General features: G+C 41.1%; 1 protein-coding gene across 2 annotated transcripts; it reads left to right on the top strand.

Annotated features, from left to right (window-relative positions):
* The first annotated feature begins 805 nt into the window (after positions 1–805).
* On the top strand, positions 806–19,716 carry onecut3a (one cut homeobox 3a). 2 transcript variants are annotated; one of them, XM_020048853.2, is made up of 3 exons: positions 806–2,179; positions 11,469–11,562; positions 17,043–19,716. In XM_020048853.2, the coding sequence occupies exons 1-3, from the start codon at positions 1,138–1,140 to the stop codon at positions 17,524–17,526; spliced, it is 1,620 nt and encodes a 539-aa protein (XP_019904412.2). In that variant the 5' UTR covers positions 806–1,137; the 3' UTR covers positions 17,527–19,716. The 2 variants fall into 2 exon arrangements, with proteins under 2 accessions (XP_019904412.2, XP_010869989.1); XM_010871687.3 differs by lacking the exon at positions 11,469–11,562 and having other exon boundaries at positions 17,043–17,434.
* The last annotated feature ends 3,017 nt before the right edge of the window (positions 19,717–22,733 follow it).

Raw genomic sequence — 22,733 nt, forward strand, 5'->3', positions numbered from 1 at the left:
CATGCACTACATGAACCTAGATATTCTATACCTTTCATAGCTGTATGTACCATATATGTTTTTTCTAAGTTAACTCGGATATGGCAAAATAAAGTTGTCATATTGCTGTCTATAATATTTAGACCTATTCCATGCTTATATCCTTTGTACATTATAGCAAATCCTAGATGCCGAACTTTAATTTATTATTCTATATAGTCTCCAATCAGCCGATACAATTCACTTCTTGATTTTGAAAGATAACACATGCTAAAAGTACTGATATTGATCCAGATAATGAGGCCTTAAAGATGAAGCAAATATAAGTTTTACTAAATAAAATGCAATGCTTTACCATTACTTTTTTCTTAATTAATTCCAAACAACACTGCATAATGTGTTTAAAATAAACGTTGTGTGCGTATTTTCCTGAATGAGAACACTCCAAATTGAAAAGCTATATATTACACTAGATTGTTTTGAAGAACAACACTATTTATGACAGTAGCATGATGTTAAGCATGTACATTAATATTTAACCACTGAGAAATCACATGTCCTGGCGCCATGTTAAGCGTCTTTATCAGGGAAAAACAAATGAACAAAGACTCTTATCCGTGCCCCCTAATATCTCAAGGTAAATATTGCACGACGAAGATACGTGTTTGCCTCCTATCTCTTAAAATGTCTAATGCAATCTTTTTGAGGAATTCGGGGTTTAGTTTACATGAGCAAATCTCTGTCAGACAGAGGGTTGACGTCAGACCGCCCCAGACTGAATGCTAACGTTGGAGCAGTGCGTGCACACAGGCACAGTAACATCTTAACATAGGCGCGAGCACGTCAACATACAAGCTAGAAGCACAGTCTTTGCTTGCGATAGTAGTAGTGCTCACAGCGAATGAAATAAGCTCCAAGCACAGACACCTACCAGAAGCGTAATCGGCGGTTTGTGGCATATAGCTCTGTCGCAGATAACTGATCGCTTGAAATCATGCTGGACTGACTGAAGAGAGGCTACTACAATCAATGGCTTAGCTTTGAAATCGTTCACAATTTATTGCAAAGGAGTGTGTGAAACAGAACGATAGCGAGGGGGCGAGATAGCGCGCGCGAATTAAACAGAGGTGAGAGAGAGGTGGACATAATCTTTCAACGATGGAACTTACAATGGAAAACATTGGAAATTTGCACGGCTTATCTCACTCTCATCAAACGGGCGACTTAATGAATGCTCAGCACCACGGGAGGCAATCCTCGGCGTCGCATCGGAACTTGGTGTCGCACGGGCGGTCAGCCATGGTGTCCAGTATGGCCTCAATATTAGAGGGAGCTGGGGAGTACCGCACAGACCACGCGTTGTCTGGTCCCTTGCACCCCGCCATGACAATGTCTTGCGACTCCGGGATGAGCCTGAGCAGCACTTACACCACGCTGACGCCGCTGCAGCACCTGCCTCCCATATCCACGGTCTCGGATAAATTTCACCACCATCCCCACCCACACGCCCACCACCACGCGGCGCATCAGCGACTCACCGCCGGCAATGTCAGCGGCAGCTTCACCCTCATGCGGGATGACAGGAGCCTTGCCTCCATGAGCAACCTCTACGGTCACTACCCCAAAGACATGTCTGGCATGGGTCAGCCACTGTCCCCTCTATCTAATGGCCTCGGGTCTTTGCACAACTCTCAGCAGACTCTTGGTGCCTACGGTCCAGGCGCCCACCTCTCCAACGACAAGATGCTCTCTTCCGGAGGCTTCGAGTCTCACGCGGCAATGCTGTCCCGGAGCGAGGAACACCTGGCTCGGGGATTGGGGGGGCACGGGGCTGGGATCATGTCATCCTTGAACGGTATGCACCATCACAGCCATCCGCACTCTCAGGCTAACGGTTCCATGCTCTCTGACCGGGAGAGGCAGACGGTAGGGGGAGGGCAGGGAGGTGGGTCGGGGCAGGTGGAAGAAATAAACACCAAGGAGGTGGCACAAAGAATAACGGCGGAGCTCAAGCGCTACAGCATTCCCCAGGCCATCTTTGCCCAGCGGATCTTGTGTCGGTCCCAGGGAACCCTGTCTGATCTGCTGAGGAATCCTAAACCTTGGAGTAAACTCAAGTCTGGCCGGGAAACCTTCAGGAGGATGTGGAAGTGGCTGCAGGAACCCGAGTTCCAGAGAATGTCTGCGCTCAGACTAGCGGGTGAGTGAGAAGACGTAGATGTCTAATGTGAAGGGATCAATTGGAAGTCAATGTGGCTACACTGAATTGTCTCTGTAAGCAGTTGTTATGGATTCTTGTAGGACCTAAAGATTGCTAGTATTCATTCAGCTGTGTTATACCTCCATGTTCAGTTTGTTGTTAGAAAATGATAAGTAGGTCCAAAAATAGATTGAGTTGACTTCTTCTAGCTGGTTAAGTATGTGTGTATATGAAATTAGTAGACAGTTAGGCTAATGTGGTGGTCTGTTCTGCAGGTGATATCCTAATAAGAAACAACAACAATAGGCCTATCGTATTTAACTTTTCCAATAGACCAAAAAATCCTTGTAGCATTAGTAGGCCTGCACTTAGAATCAATTTTACGACGACCAGACAACAAAAGTCAAACAGGGACCATACTCAAATTGATCGTGTTTCTCTCCCTGAAACTGTATAATTTTGGTCATAATACAATGTACAACATTTGGTTATCATTAAAGAGTATGGTAGAGTAATATTGTCATTAATGAGCCTTCGTCAGGTTTCTCATGACTATCCTTGAAAGTGTGTTAAATGTCGTATTTATTTATCAAATGGACGTGGAATTCTTGTGGGCGTTCCCTTCCGCTAGCCCTTCAGCTAGGAGCAAATAAGGCGCGTCTGAGGTGTGAGGGCCTAGCAGAGAGTCAGGAGAGCGTGACCTCCCCAAATCGATAATTCGGATCCCGGCGTGCCTTTTCAAAGTAGCCCACTGATAAATGATCGATTTGGATCTGAAAGACAGCTCAACAAACAGATGCTACTGTCTTTGATTATTTTTAATAATCTGAATAAAGGCGTTTCAAATGTTTTTAGAAAGTTTCCAAATAGGTAAAATAGCTAATAGTGAGTTAATGTCTATATATATTGTGATTATTAATAAATACTAGTTATATCTACGGTTAGATTTATTGAAACTACCACAAAGAATAGTACGACTACAATGTTAGTAATTACACCTACACTCACACAGTTAAAAAATGGACAGAGCAGAAAAACAAGAAAAACAATCAATTGGAAATGTATCAAAAGTACACAATTTAATTAGCAAATATTGCTAATCATGAGACATATTTTGAAGATGTGATATATATTATTTATAACAGGCATATGAAATCATTCCGATATTTCTGTACTTTTTCCCCTGGTCTCAACGTTTCAAATCATTGATTTATTTACTTATTCGTTGGTCAGTTCATTTATCCACTCTGCCTGTGAGAGGTAACAGTTTAGAACCACATTTTACAGTAGGCCATCCAAGGCAAGCACCTGCTGTACCAGCTAAAAAAAGTCACGAAAAAAATCACGAAAGAGGTCTTCTTTTACAAGCTTAGGGGCTAATTAACTAGGCTTAATTAAGGGTGGAGAGCTATAAAATCAGAAGAGTCGGAAGTGAGCGCTAATTTCATTGATGTTTCTGCAAATGACTCCTTTGGACATGCACGCGCTTAAAAACGTCAATCAGTAGGCTACTTCTGTGTCGTATTTCAGTGGACAGTTCAATTAAGCAGATATAGTGGCATATTTTAGTTCCAGTCAATGCCCTATTGAAAAGCACTTAATGGAATGTAAATTCCTTTGCGCATTTAGCGGGGTTCTGGTAAATAAAGATTTAAACACTCTACAATTGTCTATTTAAGTGTCATTGCTGTTAAACCTAATTGGGCAGTGAGGTTTTATATCTTCCACACCCCACACAATGATAACATTCTCTCAACGAATGGAGTTAATGCACTATACTAGATCTATGGCTGAGTACTTCCAAAACTTGTGTGATTCTGCATGTTGGGCCTAAATTGCATGCATGCACCTTCGAATGCATCCCTTTTAGAATTGATGAGCCTGTCTTCCATTTATCTATCCTTGTGTTTAATGGTACGGCTATTTTACTGTCTAAATTCAGGTTGATATTCAGGTTGATATTCCATACTTAAAAAGCTCTAGGAGCTGTAGGACTACGCCTAATCCTATCAGGGTTGGGAAGAAACGGATTACATGTAAGATCTTATGTTACCAGAAAATATTGTGTAATAAGTTTGAATATTATTCAAAAAATATCTAGGCCAACATTATTTCTATTTACATTACTTGTCAAATTTGAACCTTTGTTTGCGAAAGAATACATTATGACAACTTTGTTTATCAATTATATTTAATCAGTACTGTAAACAAAAGAGACCACTTTCATGACATTCAATACCTTTTTGATGGATCCTCTCCTCCGTCCACCAAGTTTGCCTAAGAAAACATTTTCCAGCAATGACTTATGAGTGTTAACGACAGATTTTTCACCTTGTCGACTGTAAGATTGGAGCCTGTGATCTTTCGTTTACTGACCCAACATTTTGACCACTAGACTACCCTTGCTAGCGCTGGTCAATCCTTTTAAACTAATCCAAACGTTTTTGTTAACTGATTACATTTTAAAACTTACCAAACCAACCCTGTTTGGTAGTCAAAGTATATCTTTTTATGTATCAAGCATTATCATTAGTAATATAATATCGAGAAGTTCTGGTTATTGTTATTGGTAATTATCTGGCTATAATTGTTTAATTGCTGTAATCTTTGAGGGACTAACGTTTGGTCGTTTCCTGTAGCCGGACCGTGCTGTCTGTTCTGGTGTGAGCTACCTTGTACTGACAGTTGCTCCCAGGCAAAATGGAGTTGATCAAAATGACGAATGACTGTGGTATATGTAAATAGTGGGAGCTACATTTTACTTATTGCATTTAAATTTGCCATTATCCACAGTGCGCATGTGGTTTTGGAATGGGGGTTGGGGGATGTGATTCTAAAAGGGAGGCTGGCTATAGGCCTACTCCGTCGGCCACATCAATCAATAAATTCAAATTACTATTCCAAATTCATCACAGTCACACAAATCAATGCAGCAGCCCTGCTTAGCTAATGTGAAAAAAGCCAGTGTCTGCTGCACACGCAGACGACAATCTTTCTCTGAATATTAAAAACAGACTACGGTGTTGTAAAATGAGGGAGGATTCTGTCATAACAAGGATACACTCTACACACGCGACCTAAAACACGCAAGTTAAAGAGGAGCATTTTGAACAAATCTCAGTCCTGGTAGAGCGTATCATTTAGGCAAACACAGGTCACTTTACGTAGGCTGTATCGCGGATATCTGGATACAACGTTAATAAGAAAGAAATTCACAAAGTGCGACAGATGTAATGTTGAAACGAAGTGAACACGCGAACATTGGTTAGGAGAAAGTACAAAAGTGATAGTTTGTCTCAAAAGTGAGGCCTGAGAGGGGCATTTAAAGATTGCCTTAACGATGAAAACAATTCGTCTTTGCATCTGTGTTGAATTCCACACTCCATCTCAATGTATTTGGTCGGGTCAATAAAGCAGTGATCGATAAGGATAGCCAGTGCATCTATCAATTATTCTGCCTCAGTACTCTCTCCCATTGGACTCTCCCAGGGTGGTGGGGGTGGCGGGGGTTGCGGGGAGAGTTAGGCAGGGGCCGGGAAAAAGGTCGGAGAGACTGGAAAAAGCCCCCATTGCACACCTTTTCTTTCTCCCTGTTGTAATCATGTTACATCTGTAGACTGGATGGCCAACTCACTCTCAAAACCTCCGTTGGGGGTTGGGTTATACAATCAGCCTGGATCTGTGTAAACATGTATCCTCCAACGCATTGTTCCAGACACACTCGGGAGCCAAGAGGAAGACGTTAGATAGACAACAACATTTATTTGATCCTTTCAAACTAACATACGATGTAATAACATTTTAAGCCAACGCAAAAGAATCAATCTCATTCATCCAAAATGCGAAGTGGCATTTTGTCAAATTTTTTCATGATGAGATTATCATATTTTTTTTAGTAAGGGGATGGGTTCAATAAAAAACGTATTCGCAAGGTAGGACGTTCACATCCAGGGATCTTGACCTATCTGCAGTCCCCATAGAACTGCCATTTCTGTGTGAACCGAGATGTTTACTGACTAACCCAAACTATTTTAATCTGGGATCACCACTGTCCATGGTGCTGAAATAATTAGTGCTGGGAACGATGCTTTGTAGCAATTAATTACGTGTATGTAATAAGGGACTGCATAACAATGTATGGATTAGGTAGATTATGTCAATGTGCCAAATTAGTCAAAATAAATAAAGTTGTCTTGTTCATAAAGCCTACATTCTTTACTCCCCATATGTTAATGATGGCACAATTAGATCTGTCTTAGGCTATTTTAAGACATAGTCCAACGTCCACCGAATATAGTCCACATTAAAAAAAGTCCAGACCGCGTTTTAGGGTGTTCTTCTCAATATTTTCTTCACAATTTTTCTATAGTGCAAGTGAAAGCAAAACGGTTTAACCCACCGGTGACCAGTGATGAGTGTGGTTAGGCTGTGTTTTGTTTGGAACTCCTCCTATAGTTGTCTAAGCCTTAATTGGCACAAATTGAAATGAAAAACCTCAAACCAGCCTAAACTGCCCTCCGCGGAATCAGTTTGTACTGCTGGTTTAACCAAAAAAGAACAACATATTATTAAAATGCTGTGATGCAATCATATTGTTTGAGTTTGGGTTAGTCAGGAAATCCGTGGGATTTGATTGAATAGAGACTTTAGAGGTGATTGATTTAGGATCATCGAAAACAGTTTTTTTTACGAAGAGACGGGTTGAATTAGGCCTGCGAAATGATCGATGCGGACTTTAATAATTGATAGGCATGGTGAGGACAAGGGGAGAGAATCGTGCAGCTGTGGTTTCACAGACTCTTCGTTAAGCACAGCAATGTGCTGTAAATAATGGGATTCACAAACACAGAAAAGATTGCCCGCAAACATACACAACAAACAGGCACACACACTCTGAAGACGTACACTCGCTGAAATAATGTGGTTGTTGTGGACAATGGCCAGTGCGCAGCCATTTTGAAAAGCTATTCACGTTCTTCAAATCCATTGCCAATATTTGTCAGTGCAGCCCGACTACGAATTATGATTTGTTTTTTGTTTATTTTCTGTTTAGCAGGTGATTTGAGTAGGCTATAGTGATGGATCACGAGCATTCACAGACATCTCCCAATTTTCTGGTGTATGTGCCTTGCATGTGTGTGTGATCGGGATATATAGTGCGTCTGCGCCATACATTGTTATGGCCGATCTGGCGAGCTCTGAATCTGTATCGATTTCCATTTCCCGGTTTCTCCTTTCCATTGCTGGAGCTGCGCCATGCAGACTGCGCCATACTCCCACTGCCCCTTTCCACTCCTGTGCAACCTCATTTTTCCAATTAACAGCTCACCCTTCCTAACATTCAACAACTGAATTACTAATAAACGCATGTTTTCATTGGCACGATGCAGCTTTACCCTTAAATGTATATGCTTACATCTACACCCGACAACCGTAACTAGTTAATCCACTGATCAGAATGTTGGCCCGTGTATAGCTACCTGTCCTTAAAATGCTTACCTCTTGTTCTGATCTTGTCCTTATATTGTCTGTTGACAAAAGTGATCACAAAGTGATCAATAATTGGTGAAAGACTGCAAAGCTCTGCTCAACTCAAAGTGGGTTTGGACTTGAGCCTTCAACCCCAGAACTTCAGTCTCGCTTGCTCCAAATAAAGGCACCGATTGCATGCACATTTTCCTCGTGTAGAGGTCGCCTAAGCGTATGCTTAATACAGGCTACACACAATAGCCTATCAACATACAGTGTATACATCCACCCACACATATACGCATACACACACATATCCCATTGTAGCAACGAACGTGCGAGTAAGCCACACAAACACAAACACTGCAATTATAAATTCAGTACATAGGTCTAACCCGTTTGCCTCAATAGGCCTAATGTCTAGAATACTGTCTATTCTATTTTAGATTATCAATTCCTACGCTTTTCCGTCGCCCCCTCGCCAAACCGGATCGATAGGAGAGAGTGACCTTTAAATCAAATTGCTAGGAGACTGAACTGTGCGCACGAGGCTAGCATCAAAGGGTTAAATAGCATTGCGTCACTGATTTCAAGTGTTAGGAAAGCAATTTGCTGAATTATAGAATAATTGTTCTAAAATAAAATGTCCCCGACAGATAATATGTAAACTATTGTATTTGTATGCTTATGTATTATACCACACAGGGAAATCATTAGACACACAAAACGCTGATCGATATGCCGGTATTCTCACATTTGGCACGGTTAGGCTATGATCATCAACACAGTCGTCTACCGTGAAACCAAGGCATCTGTGGGTCAACCAGACAGACAGAGCATGTGCATGTGATGATGGACTCCTTGGCAACATCCGATTCTAGACAAAATGTGCACTTCCGGGAGCCCTGCGTTAAAGGGGCCCGATTGTACATCTCTGAGCTGTCAGTGGTTCTGAAATACCAGTAAAGCCGCTTATCTGAAGTCCCGACAGGCCATGGTTTATTTAAGTTCCGATAATGGCTTGTTTTATACTCGATCTAAGGCAAATACGGTAGCGTTCAAGAACAATGGAAAGACAATGAACAAGCACTGCTTTAGGAGAGAAAAAGGCTCATTTAGGCCTTGATCGAATAGGCTAATACTAGGAAAGCATGACCAAATAGCTATCTACTAAGGATTTTTGAATGGCAACATGCAAAGACAATAGCATCATAGCGATTTGACAGCCATGCTTGAAAGTACAGGTTCGGTTGTAGAAATTCTACAACAGTAGTCTAATGATAATATTAAGTATGGTGAGTAGCCTATGCTTTTCTGAAAGTGAATAAAAAGGGTCTTATTGGTCCCTTAATACTATAAAACGCTTTTGTGCACAGCACGCCAAAAAACACCTGCGGACTGAAAAGGTTTAATCGATTATTATCAAAAGAGGATCATGTTGTTTAAAGGGACCGCAAAGAGATACTTACGACGTCGATGTCCTTATTAATGTTATGCCAAACATTCAGCAGCATGCTTTGAGTATTGTGGTTATAGCACGACGGTTATGTCCAGATTGTATGGCTAATCATTTCCATAGATAACAGTTAGCCTACTGCCACCAGCTTCACATCAATGCTTTCTACGACATTTTCCTAAACATATTTAAATAGCAGTTAAAAAGTAAAGTAAGTGCATGCAGCTTTACATCACAAGGAAAGCTGAATAACGGACTAACGGGAAGTTAGGCCTAGTTTTAATTTGTAATGAAACAATATTTTACAGAAATTTGATTGAATGCATAAAAAATTATGGAGGCAAAAAAATACAAATATTTTACATTAAGGCTAATACTAATTTCAGACACCCGGGCCCGCATTCAAAAACACCGCCTGTAAGGTCGATCACAGAAAAACCGCAGTCACACACACCTTGTACCCACAGATGCAACCCGAAACTCCAAGTTGGGCAAACCCACACAGATCAACAAAGGAACAAAACGACCGTGAAGTCAATTGATCAATTAATCAATGCTATATTACATGCTAAATAAACAAACGGAGTGGAGTTGCCTACATAAGCATTTTAATTGATGTTTGAAGGCACAATAATTACACCACGGCGTAAAGGCTATCTTATTCACTCACTACGTCTCACTATGTCGTGCAGGTCATGTATAAGGTCCATTCAGATACATTTGTTACCTAATCTAGCCACACGAATCTTGACCATTTTGATAGTATCACGCAATCGTTTAAATTGTTGTTGGTGTTGTTCTATTGATAAACAGGTCTTCTCTACAATTGCATTAACGCAACACAGCTACAGGAACTTCCAGCCCATTTCTTTTACATTGACCTTTCCCTTCAATAAAGGCATTATTTATTTGAACAAATAATGTATTACAATTAATCTGTCTAGTAATGAATTTAGTTATTTATTTGGGCCTATTCATTAAATTATTACAATGTCATTACACGATTACTATTGTGTTTTTGCATACAAATCATGTAAATGTTGCAGCGTCTTTTTGGGTTGAAGAAAACGTTCCACACAAGTTATCATTTGCACCCCCCCCCCCCCCCAGCTGACAACTGCAGAATTAAATCCACCAAGGTTGACCTTTGAGATCGACCTTTGAGACGATTAGCAGGCTTCTTGACAGATAACATGTATAATGATAAAATGAGAAATACTCAATGAGTGACGAAAAGTAAATAATCATTAGTTTTTACTAAATAACAGAAGGTAAGAGTAGGACAACTAGACTATAGTTAATGCTATATGTTTTTAGATGCTTAAGAGCAAATGGATAAGTTATGTCACTGTAAAGGTATGCGTTTAACAGGAGCCCCATGCAATGCTGACAATAACCATTGAACAGAGTTTGGACAAACCGTCAAACGATATCCTTGGTCTCTTGTAGATATATACAGACAAAGAAATAACACATTCTTTTTGTTTTAACTTTGGTCTAGTATAATTCATACATTTATTTTAAAAAGTTGAACATTAATCCTCAACTCTGGATTAATATCGTTTGTGGATTGTAGTTTTCCCTTGTCTGTTTTACAATGAGGCCTGTAGACCGATGTTTTTGTTAAACAACTGTAGCCTACTTGTTGCTCTAAAAAATGTATATTTCTAAACAATCAGTCTATAAATTACTGTATTTAATGTTTTAATATAAGTGCAGAAATATTTGTATACATTTATTTTCCTGAGGCTTCATTTTGCCTTGTAATGCACAATCCCACAGTGTGGGTGTTAAGACATCAATTTGAAAATGAATAGGTACTCAAACCTGGTTGGTCAACAGGATCGTCTAGAGCCCACCTCCTTACCCAGCTGATCAGTCATTGGTCTATTATAATGAAATCATCCTTGTGACATTATTTGGCCAAAGTTCCATTCACAACTTAAAACGACTATTTCAGCATCATCGGCAAATATTGAAAAATATCAAAAATATTGGCAAATTATGTGTTCCACTGTACAAGGCCTATATGAACAGGACAGGCCATGCAAAAGCGTGTACGGACAAAAAAAAGCACACAATAAATGTCTCCTTCACTGAATCGACACAATAAAACTTAAACTAAATATTGCAAGAATGTTTTAATAATCGTTCTGGGAATAAAGTAACTGCCCATTATAAAGTAACAGCCCATAATAAAGTAACAGCCCATTATAAAGCATTGAAATTAGTTTAGCTGATAATGCTGTGCTTTCTGCATGTCCGTCTCATGCATCTACCCCAATACCTTGTTAGAAGACAGTAAGTAATTATGAAGAAGAGGTTGAGTCCATCGTTGACACAGTGACTGTTTCTCGCCTGCAGTAGCCCGGCCTCTGCGGGAGAGAGTCGCACCGCACCCAATTTCAGATCAACCCCATTCAGGTCATCGATCCCAGGCAGACCGGTTGGCTGCACGGTGCGGTTAGTTATCGATTCCCCCACCATATCCCCCCTTCAGCTTTCCCACTTCAAATCCGACAGAGCACACACCTCTAGCCTGGCTGCTGAAGCAGCTTTCACACGCTTACATATTTATTTATTTCAGAAATGTGTTTATTTATTTATAAGCTAGTTTGCTGGTTAAAAAACGAATCTGGAAGCATGAAGTGGGTAGGCTTTTACCAAAATTGGGGATGAGTAACTCAGGTATAAAAACTAATTCAGATACAATTAACCAAGTGTGTATTATGACCATACAGCTGCATAAATTATGTTCACATTTAATTTACAACGTGTCCAATATTGGTTTTAAATGACTAATAAACTGATTATATGGTGCCACAACTTATTCCATATTGGTATCAAATTACTCATGAACTGATGATGTGATGCTACAAGCTATCCCACATTAGTATCAAATTACTTATAAATTGATGATGTGGTGCTACAACGTATCCCATATTGTTATCAAATTTCTTATAAACTGATGATGTGGTGATATAGTGTATCCTATATTGGTATCAAATTACTTATAAGCTGATGATGTACATTCAACAAATCCAAAACAATGAGAGACACGTGTTGTGTGTGTTTATATATATATGTATACATATATAAAACATTACCCCATGTTTATAAATACACACAGCACTAGCATGTTGTTATTTCAAAATATATGTATTTCTTTTTTTTTAATCATTAAAATACCAATAAATCAGAACACATTAAATGAAGAAATAAGGTGTCATTCGATTATAAATAAGGTGTCATTCGTAAAACAAAAGTAGAGTTTTTATTACTTTTGCAGTCTTTAGATGGACACTTCTACATTTTACCAGATGCCTGACTGAGTGTACTGAGCAGTGCATCGTATATCATTGTGCAGCTTTCTCTGGCTTTTGTTGCCATTTATGATTTGCCTTAAAAATAAACGTAGCTATGATGTTTACAACTTTTACAAGTCACTCATTTGATCCTATTTGAATTCAAAATCAAACATAAATGGTCAGTGTAAATGGATGTTTCCATTGATAATCCGAGCACTTTCTGAACTGTATTGAAATAAAATCTTCGACTATGAATGAGATAGGTTCATCCCATAATCATCATGGGTATTCAAATGTTACATAATATCAATCATCCGAATATGATTAATAACGTTCTTAGTCCAGTATAGGAAACATTAGTTTTATTAAAGAGCGAACATAAACAAGAACAATTAAACATTTGACTGTTTAATCCAGAATCGTTTTCGGACGATTCTACGCATAATGATAGCCTATAGTTGGTAAACGCTCTTTCAAGTCAAATGAAAACGTAAGATAGCCGTAAATGCATCCTGAACTGCAGTTGGGACCATTTTTGATTTGAACAGGGTGACTTTGAAAAAGGTTCAGACTGTTATTAAAGTTCAGAGGGAATGCCTTACAGCTTAGCCGTTTCCAAGCCCAAATAACAGATTCTATCAAGTTATCAGTATATTAGCACCAATTGTTCCTCATTACATTACGGAGAATCGAGTTGGAAGTCGTTTGCATTGGGAAACCTTGGCACTGCCCTGCGGTCTGAATGGAATAAATACTTTACAAGCTAGCTTTTAAAGTGCAGCCCAGTCGATACACAGCCTATATCAATCTTTGTACAACACAAGTGAAAAACAAAAAAAACATGGCTTTAAAATACTTACCCCTTGCCTTACAGCACTGTCCACCGAGGTTTTGACAATACGTGCATCCAGTAATGTGATATCTAGTATCCTACAGGAGAAAATAAAAGTTTTTGATAAAACACCGATACATGCTAACTGGCAGACATCATGTGAAGTAACTTGGTCTTTTTTCTGTAAGGGCAGTTGAAGGGGTACTTGAAGGTGGCTTTATAGTGTACAAGAACATGTGAATACATTAAATAAGTGATCTAGATGTAGACCATAAACATAATACATTGTACCAGTATAGGCCTAAAGGGTTTTTGCTTTATATTTAGGACAGTTAACGTTACGCATTGAGCCAGTACCATAAGACATACTGTAAAGCGTAAGCTATCCAATAAGTATGTCTCGTCACCGGAACTGGGCTATTTATACTGCAGTGCCATTAACCCAAATATGTTACAAAATTTCGTTTATTTCATAGAGCTGTCTCTCTTTCAAACACTGACGTTTGTTTTACTTTTTTGTTGTAGTTATTTTTCTTCTTGAACAGATGTACAGCACAACATTATCAACAAGGAGAGGACTCTTTAGACAGATACAGTAGGTAGGAACTGTAAAGCCAACTCCTGGAGCATAATCTTGGTACAGTAGTCGCCCTATAACAACCTTAACTTCAAATACAACCTAACCACTCCCTTCAGCCAAAACGCTGCCCTATAGGAGCAATTGGTGCTAATGGCTATGAGGACCATTGTATCAACTTAATTTGAGCAAATTATAACGAATGGCCAATTCAGAGGAGATGCTTCCTTCGTAGCTCATCATGAAACGATTATTGTGTAGCTCTTGCAATTATTTAGCATCCTTTGATCCTACATGCTTCCTTTCCCTGCATGTTTGTGTCCCAGCCCCTTCATGATTTTCCCTTCCCATTTTCCCTCGGAGGCATAATTAATTAGACCAACTGAATTTCACACACGAATTATTCACGAAATCTATCGACCGATATTGAACACCCAGGGCCTTTCTCTTAACCTATTTTGGTGCGTTCCAATGCTACGAATTTTAATGTCCAGAGAAAGAAAAAAGTTACTGTCTAACATGTGAAAAATACTTTAAACTTTATATTGAGTCACATTTTAAATAGTCTTTTTTTCAGTTGAATCAGTTGAAGCCAGGATCTGCTTATTATGAGATTGTTTTGAGTGGTCATGACAAAAGCCAACACCCACAGGCCTATAATATGTAAAAACCTGCACCGACCCAAATGTATTGATTAATAATGGTGATGATTAATTGCGTACAGTTAATTCTGATGGTTACCCTGATTACCATCGCTAAGATTACGTTATTAAATAGGTAGGCGTCTTACAGAAATATATGCATTTAAGGCACATACTTCGAACAGCATGGCACATCCACAAGACAAGGCAGCACATGATTATATTATCAACACAATCTGATATGAACACATTTCAGAGTGCGTTTTGTTTCTGCGAAAGCAAAAGGCGCAGTATTGTATCTCAATATAATAATGTTCGTAAAGCAATTGCATTGATATCCCAACACAAGCTCCCACTTAAAACTTAAACTTAAAACTTGAGCGCAATCGTAGTTAATTTCGGCTTTGAAATTTTTATATTAAATCAACAAAACCATGTAACCTATACATACATTTTACTACGCTTGTACTGCAGCCTCTGAGCCACAGAAGTAGAGTAGTCTACCATATGACAAAAAAAGCCAAATTTGTCCGTGTGCACTGTGGGTTGTTCTTTGTGCATGCGTTTATGTCGGTCTCTGTGCTCTGTCTACTGTAGCTCTAAAAGCTGCAATGATCGATTTTCTTATTTTCTACGGCGCGCTTGGTTCAGTAATCAGGGCCCCCTTCCTCACCGATCGATCGCTATTGATTAATAAATCCAGCGCCTGTAGCAAGGCAGGCCAGTATGACGCCCGGTACGGACAGGGCACACCACTAGTGACACCTACTGACCAAGAGACGATAAAACAACTGGCCAAAACTTGAGTGGACCTACAACTCGAACATAATGGAATGATATGGCTGGCTGCAGAGAGGTATACGAGTGGATAAATGTAAATAATTATAAACTGGGTGGTTCAAATCCTGAAATAGCAATAAATCACCTCTCCATATTGCCAATATATCATAGCTAAGTGCTGCATCAGGCACACAGCGATATGTCCGTTTCTTATTGCTTCATTATACACTGCACACACAATATGACTATTGAATCTTTTAATATTATTGCTCAAGCTAAGTGTAATGATGATAAGTCCAGATCACATGAACCTATCATCCTCCTCCTCCTCCTCATCTTCATCACCACCACTACCACCACCAGTATCAAATCAGCACCAATAACTGTTGATCTATAAATTATTTTTTATAGTATATGATTAACACAGCCCAGGTCCATCTATAGTGTAGACCAATGTGGGCTACAGGCCTAGTGTCTGTGTGTGCAGTAGAAGAGGCCTGTAGATGAAGTGTTTATGTGAAATATGAATATGATGGATGTTCTTGTGTGGTGGTTAAATGGCTGTAGTAAACATATTTGACTGCAATGGCTGATCAATGGGTTCGGGCACACTGTAATTAGACACACAGCGACAGCGCCACACTTTGGCTCCAGCCACTTCAGCACAAACACACGCGCACACACACACCCACACACATGAAAACAGACAGACAGATACACACGTACACACACAGACACACACACACACACACATCAAAAAGACAGAAGAATAAAGGAATAAAGGGAGATTGGTGTGAAGAGAGAAAACATAGAAAAGAAGATGACAATTATGGCGACAGCAGGAGAATTAACAGACCGCCTGAAATCCTCAGGGGTGAAAGGCATGTCCCCCAAAAACCATTCAGTTAAAAATGCACCGTTAAAATCACCTTTATACATAGTTAATACGTAGTTCACTGCACATCTGATAAGCCGTATATTGTTTCTGTTTGTCTTTTTCTAAGTATTTCTAGATGTTCTCTTTTGAAATTGATGCCCATAGAAGTCGGTGAACACTCAACACTCCAGTTTGTGTTGGAGGCAGTTATAAATACCATCTCAGAGCTCAATGGATAGAGCTCCAGTGGGCTCTGTTTGAAGTAGCAGACTGCAGACCCGCTGGAGGGGATTCTGACCTCAGTCCCTGTAGAGAACCCCCCAATTCCTACAGCAATGTGGGTCAATATCTCCCTCCACACAGCTCCCACTCTCATGCACACACATAAACACATAAGCACACACACTGAGCTCTTTCTTCCTCTCCTCTCTCCTTCACTCTCTTTCTCTCTCTCTCTCTCTCTCACACACACACACACACACACACAGACACACAAACGCTCACGTTTGTGCAACAGTCACTCAGTCTCCCATTGCGACCCAAACTGCATTAATATTGAATCAAACAGCAGTGTCTCCACCAGACAGCCAGAGCGGCTCACCGCAGGCTAGCTCCCTGTCTGCACTGCGCAGGATGGAAGGAATATTCCCACTGGGCACCAGGGATGGATTAGCTTTAAATCAAGTTTAATACATGGCAATATAAGGGAGCTCAAGATATTTTGCTGCTATATAAACTCGTTTTTATGTCTTTAAGTACTGACTAATGAGTCATTTACCACACCTTCCCTTAATTCTCCCACTGCATCTCCCACGTTTGTACTCTAACTGGACGTAATCATACAGTATTACAGCATTAGAACTGAAAAACAGCATTTACACTAGGACCTTTTTCTTCCTCTTTGTCCCTGTCGTCCCTCACAGCTTGCAAGCGCAAGGAGCAAGAGCAGCACAAAGACCGCAACATGGCGCCCAAAAAGCAGAGGCTGGTCTTCACGGACCTGCAGCGCCGCACGCTCATCGCCATCTTCAAGGAGAACAAGCGTCCATCCAAGGAGATGCAGATCACCATCTCCCAGCAGCTGGGCCTGGAGCTCAACACCGTCAGCAACTTCTTCATGAACGCCCGCCGCCGCTGCGTGGACCGCTGGCACGACGAGCACGGGACCAGCCCCAGCCAGCCGGGAACCTCCGCCAGCACCTTTTCCAAGGCCTGAGAGACCAGGGAGGAGCAACATGTTGGCATGGTGCTGGGGAGGGGTTACCCCCTGTGGCCCACTTCGTTCCCAATAACCATGTTGATGCCTCCTCGTTGGTGTCGCGCAGCCATCTCTTGGTCAGTCGTAACTGTAATCACCACAGTCTGGAAGTCACACCACTGGGCTGTAATGAAGCAAGTGAAACATAAAGGTAACATTAAGTCAGGTCCAAACGAGGACAATCATTTTTTTTGTGGTTTTTTTTGTGTGTTTTTTTTGCTTTCTGTTGATGGTGTCGCTCTGTCAGGCACGTGATACGTCGCTGTGTTTAAACAATCTCAACCTCTAGCCTCAGCCAGCGATCCTGTCAGGGAGTTGCTGCTGAATCCCTCCCAGCACTACCCCTTCATGTCTGCTTACTCCGTCCTCACGTTTCTCATCTCTCCGCATGGAAGAAACATAGGAGGAAAGAATGGCAATAAATCTGACAGCACACAGCCCTGTTATCCCAGCTAGTTCTGTGCACAAGGCCATCTTAGATAAAATAGCTCCCTGAAAAAAACAAAAGCTCAACCTCCCCTCTTTTCCCTCTCTCCACTCCTTCACCAAAGGTTTTCCCTGATGGCCAGACATTTCAGCAAGCCACTCCTATCATACGCCGGCAAACTAATGAATTGAAAAATGAATCGATGCAGACAGGGAGTGGGAGCAGGGCCTTGACCCTTCTTGAAGGTGAAACAGAAGACGCTTGGCAGTAAAGATACTCAGGTCTGCCCGGCTGCCCAGGTCTATATTTTTTGCACAGATGTTGGAGGCCTGCAGGGAGACTGTCGTTGCTTGAGAGAAGCAGAAGCGTCTATGTTTGTGACTGCCGGGGTGGCCAGGCGGCGATACGCCAGGACAAGCTCTTTGTTCAGAAGGGAGCTGCTTTTCCCTAATCAATACAGAAACCAAGCGACGACACGGCCAGGCAGGCGTCAAGCCAACTGCATTACAGCTGCTGCAGAGGAGAATGTAAGAAGAGCACATGGAACCCAATGGAGGTGGCGACACAATGACCTCACCGCGGCGTCAGCCCAGTCTGTTGGGACTGATGGTGCCCCAGTGCCCCCTGCTGGTTATAAGAGAAAACTGGCTTCTCTGTTCTAAGGCTGGGAAGAGAGTGGCACAGCATGGTCAGGCCCTCATAGCTCTGTGAAGGTAGATCAATAGTGAGCCATTATCCTACTGTGGTTCCTCATTCAACAAGGCCAGGTGAACTAGGAGGAGGGGGATGTTTAGCCACTGCCCAATAGGCAGATTTTAGCAAACACTCCAAATATGTTACCTTGATAACACTCACCAAGCAAATAGATGACCTTGTGTCAGAACACACACGTTAAGGCATTCAGAAGACAACACAGAAATGCATTTGTACAGCTGACGCAGAAGTATGTGTCCATTTTATTCAGTGGACAGAGGAGGTTAAAAATGGATCCAGACACATTTGAGGTGCTACAGAGATTTAGTTTTTCATAATCGTTTCCACATACATTTTGGGGAGGCTTCCTGTTTTGAGACACGTACAGTATAATGAACCACCTGTTACCAAATATATTGATCTTCAGATTTAAAAAAAAAAAAGCAAATCTCCCGCTAGATATTCCCAGACAAGGGTTAATATCTGTGGCTAGCCTCCACACACTAAAAATGCTACAAGAACTAGTGCCAATGCTAACTGCCTTAATGATAATCAGAGAACATGGTACTGCATTACACACAGCAACAGTTGTCCCACTGCTACTGATGGGCGGTATGTGCCATAGCAATCAGCAATCAACTTTTAAGTGAATTAGAATTTACTTTTTCAGAAAAAAAGAACCAGATTATAAGGCGTACAATACCAAACCTCAAAACCAGAAAATCTACCACAATATGTGTTACAAAGAAAAGCCCACCACACATACTGGACACATTTTGAAACCAAGAAATATCTCCCTGTCCTCTCCTCTTTCCCCACTCCTGTTTCTCTTTTTCACTCTATAATATTGATGCGGGTAATTAGTACCATAGACACAAAGTTTCTATTTCTTGTTACTTTTGTGCTCTGTTGTGCATTAGTAAGGCACCTTCTTGATAAATGGAAAAAAAAAAAAATTCAAGGACTTTTTAAAAGAAAAAAAAAGAGGGATGCTGGGATGGAGAATAATGAAGGACATCTTGTTTTGCATTATATGTGAATATTGATGAGGAGACATTTCCCAAGAGAAGGAGAAACCAGGGAGTTGGACTGTGTATTCTGTTTTGGTGATTCACGTCGGGCCGGCGGCCCGTACTTCAGCACTCCTTAAATCAGAGCCCCAGAAATGGGCTGTGAAAAGGGGACACAACATAACCTCCATACGACCTTGCTGATTATGTCTGTGTATCGAGGGGTGGGAGGGTGGGTATGAAGGTTAAAGGGGAGTTGGGACATGGATGCTATCTGTGTGGTCTTAAAATGCAACTGTAGCATTTCCAACAATGTAGTTAAATTAACTGTGTAGATTAGATAAGACATCGTCATTGTAGAGGGTCTGATAGATTGGCTGTAAAGTCACTTTGCTATAAGCAGTGAGTTTAAAGTCTTGAGCAATGAGAAAAATAGATTTGTGGTACACAGTTCAGCGAGGATACGGTTCAGCTCTATGTACCTGGCTGAAAAAAAGACCTTTGTTTGTAGTGAGAACCAATGTGGCTACCTCACTAAGCTGAGTGGTTTGTGAAACCGCCACTAATACCAAAGATTACTCCAGCCTGCCAGTCCCATGCTGCCCGGGGGCCACACACCAAAACAAGCCCCCGTCTGCCCCATCGCTGTGACAGACACGCACATACACACTCATTGACCAGCTCCACACACAAACACGCCCAAACACACACAGTGCAGTCAGGTTGCATTGGGCCGCACATGAGGAGGTGGCTACCATGCAAATAGTGTTGAGTGCCTTTTTTCTTCAACCACGGGTGGGACTGCTCTGGACACACACACACCCACGCGCGCACACACACATACACACGCGCACACACACACACACACTCGTACTTAGACATGAAATTAATTATTAGATGGACAAAAAGGGGGGCCAAAGACAGGGAGGCAGAGCGGGTGGGGGGGGGGGGGGGGTCTGTGTCAGCATTTTCCCTCATATTGACTTTCCATCTTGATACACTAGAATACAAGCACTTTATCATGTAGAAAGTCTATAAAACGTTTTCTATACACTATTTATTTGAGACAAAAATATGTTACTTTGAATTCCGTCAATCACTTTGTTGCTAACGGAGGAGCTCAGAGGCCAAGTTTCCAGAGCCTGGGCTCCTTTGCTGTCCATCCCTTTACCACTCCCAACAGAGATATTTTTATGTAACAGAGAAGGAGGAGGTACAAGGGCTTGGCAGAAGTCAGCAGTGACCAGGATGTACTTGTAATATCTCACCACTGTAGGTCTCTCCCTCTCCTCACCTGGTGCTCGCACTAATGCTGCGCTCGGCACTGGAACAGTCACTGACAAATTTAAGATAGACACAACTTCTCCCCCTCCACTCTATTCACACATCAACCTCTCCCCCTGGCCGGAGCTAAGACTTGGTAGGCATGTGTTGACAATTAATTCTGAAATACCTCAAACCTTGTATGTAAAGTTTATGTAATTTAACTGAAAATACTAATGCTAATGACAACAATGATTATGATACTACGATACTATGATAGTTAGTTTTGGAACTTGTGACTTGAAGCTTTATACTGTTCAATTTTTTATTTGTTTGCTCATTTTCTGGTATGTTTCCTGTTTGTTTTGCTACGGCATGTACTTAATGTTTTCATAAAAGAAAGACATTGTGAATGTTTCTGTGGAAGTTCAAATTTGAAAAGAGCAAGAGACAGATGGGAAGGCTTGAAGAAGACGATAAAAGAGGTGCTGAGGCCGTAAGCTACTTTAAACAGACAGTGAGATATTTAAGAAGCGTGTATTTTCAAAGACAAAAAATGTGAACTGATTAGGATTGAATTCTTGAAACATAATTTGAATATCAACAAAAAGAAAGAAATGTTTTTGTTCATCCTAAGCTTTCTTTTGCCTTTTTGTTCTCTTTTCTCCAAAACAATTTCACAGTTGCTTTTGAAGGTTCCTGAGTGTGTTTAAGTGCTCCTGATGTTATTAAAATATGAAAACAGCACCTCCCATTGAAAGGGGGATGCCACCTTTTTTTTCTGCATGGATATTGTATAACTGTATAGAAACCTACAGGAATGGTGTGATTTTGTGGGAGAGGAGGAAGGAAAGACTAGGGGCGGGTTGAGGGGGGAGTTTCAGTTATAGGCCTGGGTGGGGTCACGGCGTGGCCTTGGAGGGGTCTTTGGTTTTAGACTTTTTGGTCACTGTTGGATTCACTGGTTGTGTGCATGTATTGTTGCAGCCCCGCCCCCCACGTTTCTTTGATGTATATAAATCCTGACAGTAGGTGGCAGTGTGCTGGGGGAGTTTCCACTCCTCCTCTCCAATCAATCTCTTTCAATCTCATTCCTCAGCCTGGCTACTAACACCTGTTGGTGGTTGTCCTGCTTTTCCAAGGCCGGGTTGTTTCCTTGGAGTTAATCAGAGGGACTAAGCCACAGGTCTGTTCAGTGCCTACATGTACTGTGTGTCTCTTTATTTCCAGTCTGTGTGTGTATGTAAGCGTGCATTTGTATTTATGTGAAAAAAGTGTTTTTCTTTGGGTTGAAATCTTTGTCATGCAAAACTTCAACATTTACCAACCCTTCGCTACATTGGCAACTGACGCCTCAAACCGGGAATGTTCTCATCTCCTGTCAAACAGCATTTGTGGACCATTTCTCTGAGGAATGTAAAGTTGCCAGTCGGCCTGGAATCAGTCCTGGTTAGCCCCCTAGTCACACTGTGCTCTCCCCTTTTCTGTTACCTGTTAATCAATCAGAACCAAGTGTCTTTGTGATGGTAGAAGACAATCAGTTTCAAAACCAGAAAAAGGTAGAGAGAGGACAGGCAGGAAGGGGGGATTGGAAGGTGAAATAGGAAAAGAGGCTCTCCAGGTCATTTACTGCTGTAGTGCCCCAACTGCCAAAACATTCCCATCACCCACCACACCACACTCCAGTACACTCACTATTGTACATCTCATTACAAGCATGATGACAAACAACTCAAACTACGTAGTTAGCCTGTACCTCAAGACACCTACTCTGATGTCCCTTGTCTATTATATAACAGGGAAAGTTTGGGATTTTGGCAACAGTGCCCTTTATCTACTTCCTATGAGTCAAATGCACTTGTAAATTCAATGTTTGTGTCTAGTATGAAGGAAGTTAAAGGTAGTTTTGTGAGTCAGTGCTAATTGTCATTACAACAGGGCAACCTTTTTAATGCTGCACACA

This window comes from Esox lucius, chromosome 8, assembly GCF_011004845.1.
Source record: "Esox lucius isolate fEsoLuc1 chromosome 8, fEsoLuc1.pri, whole genome shotgun sequence".
Lineage (NCBI taxonomy): Eukaryota > Metazoa > Chordata > Actinopteri > Esociformes > Esocidae > Esox > Esox lucius.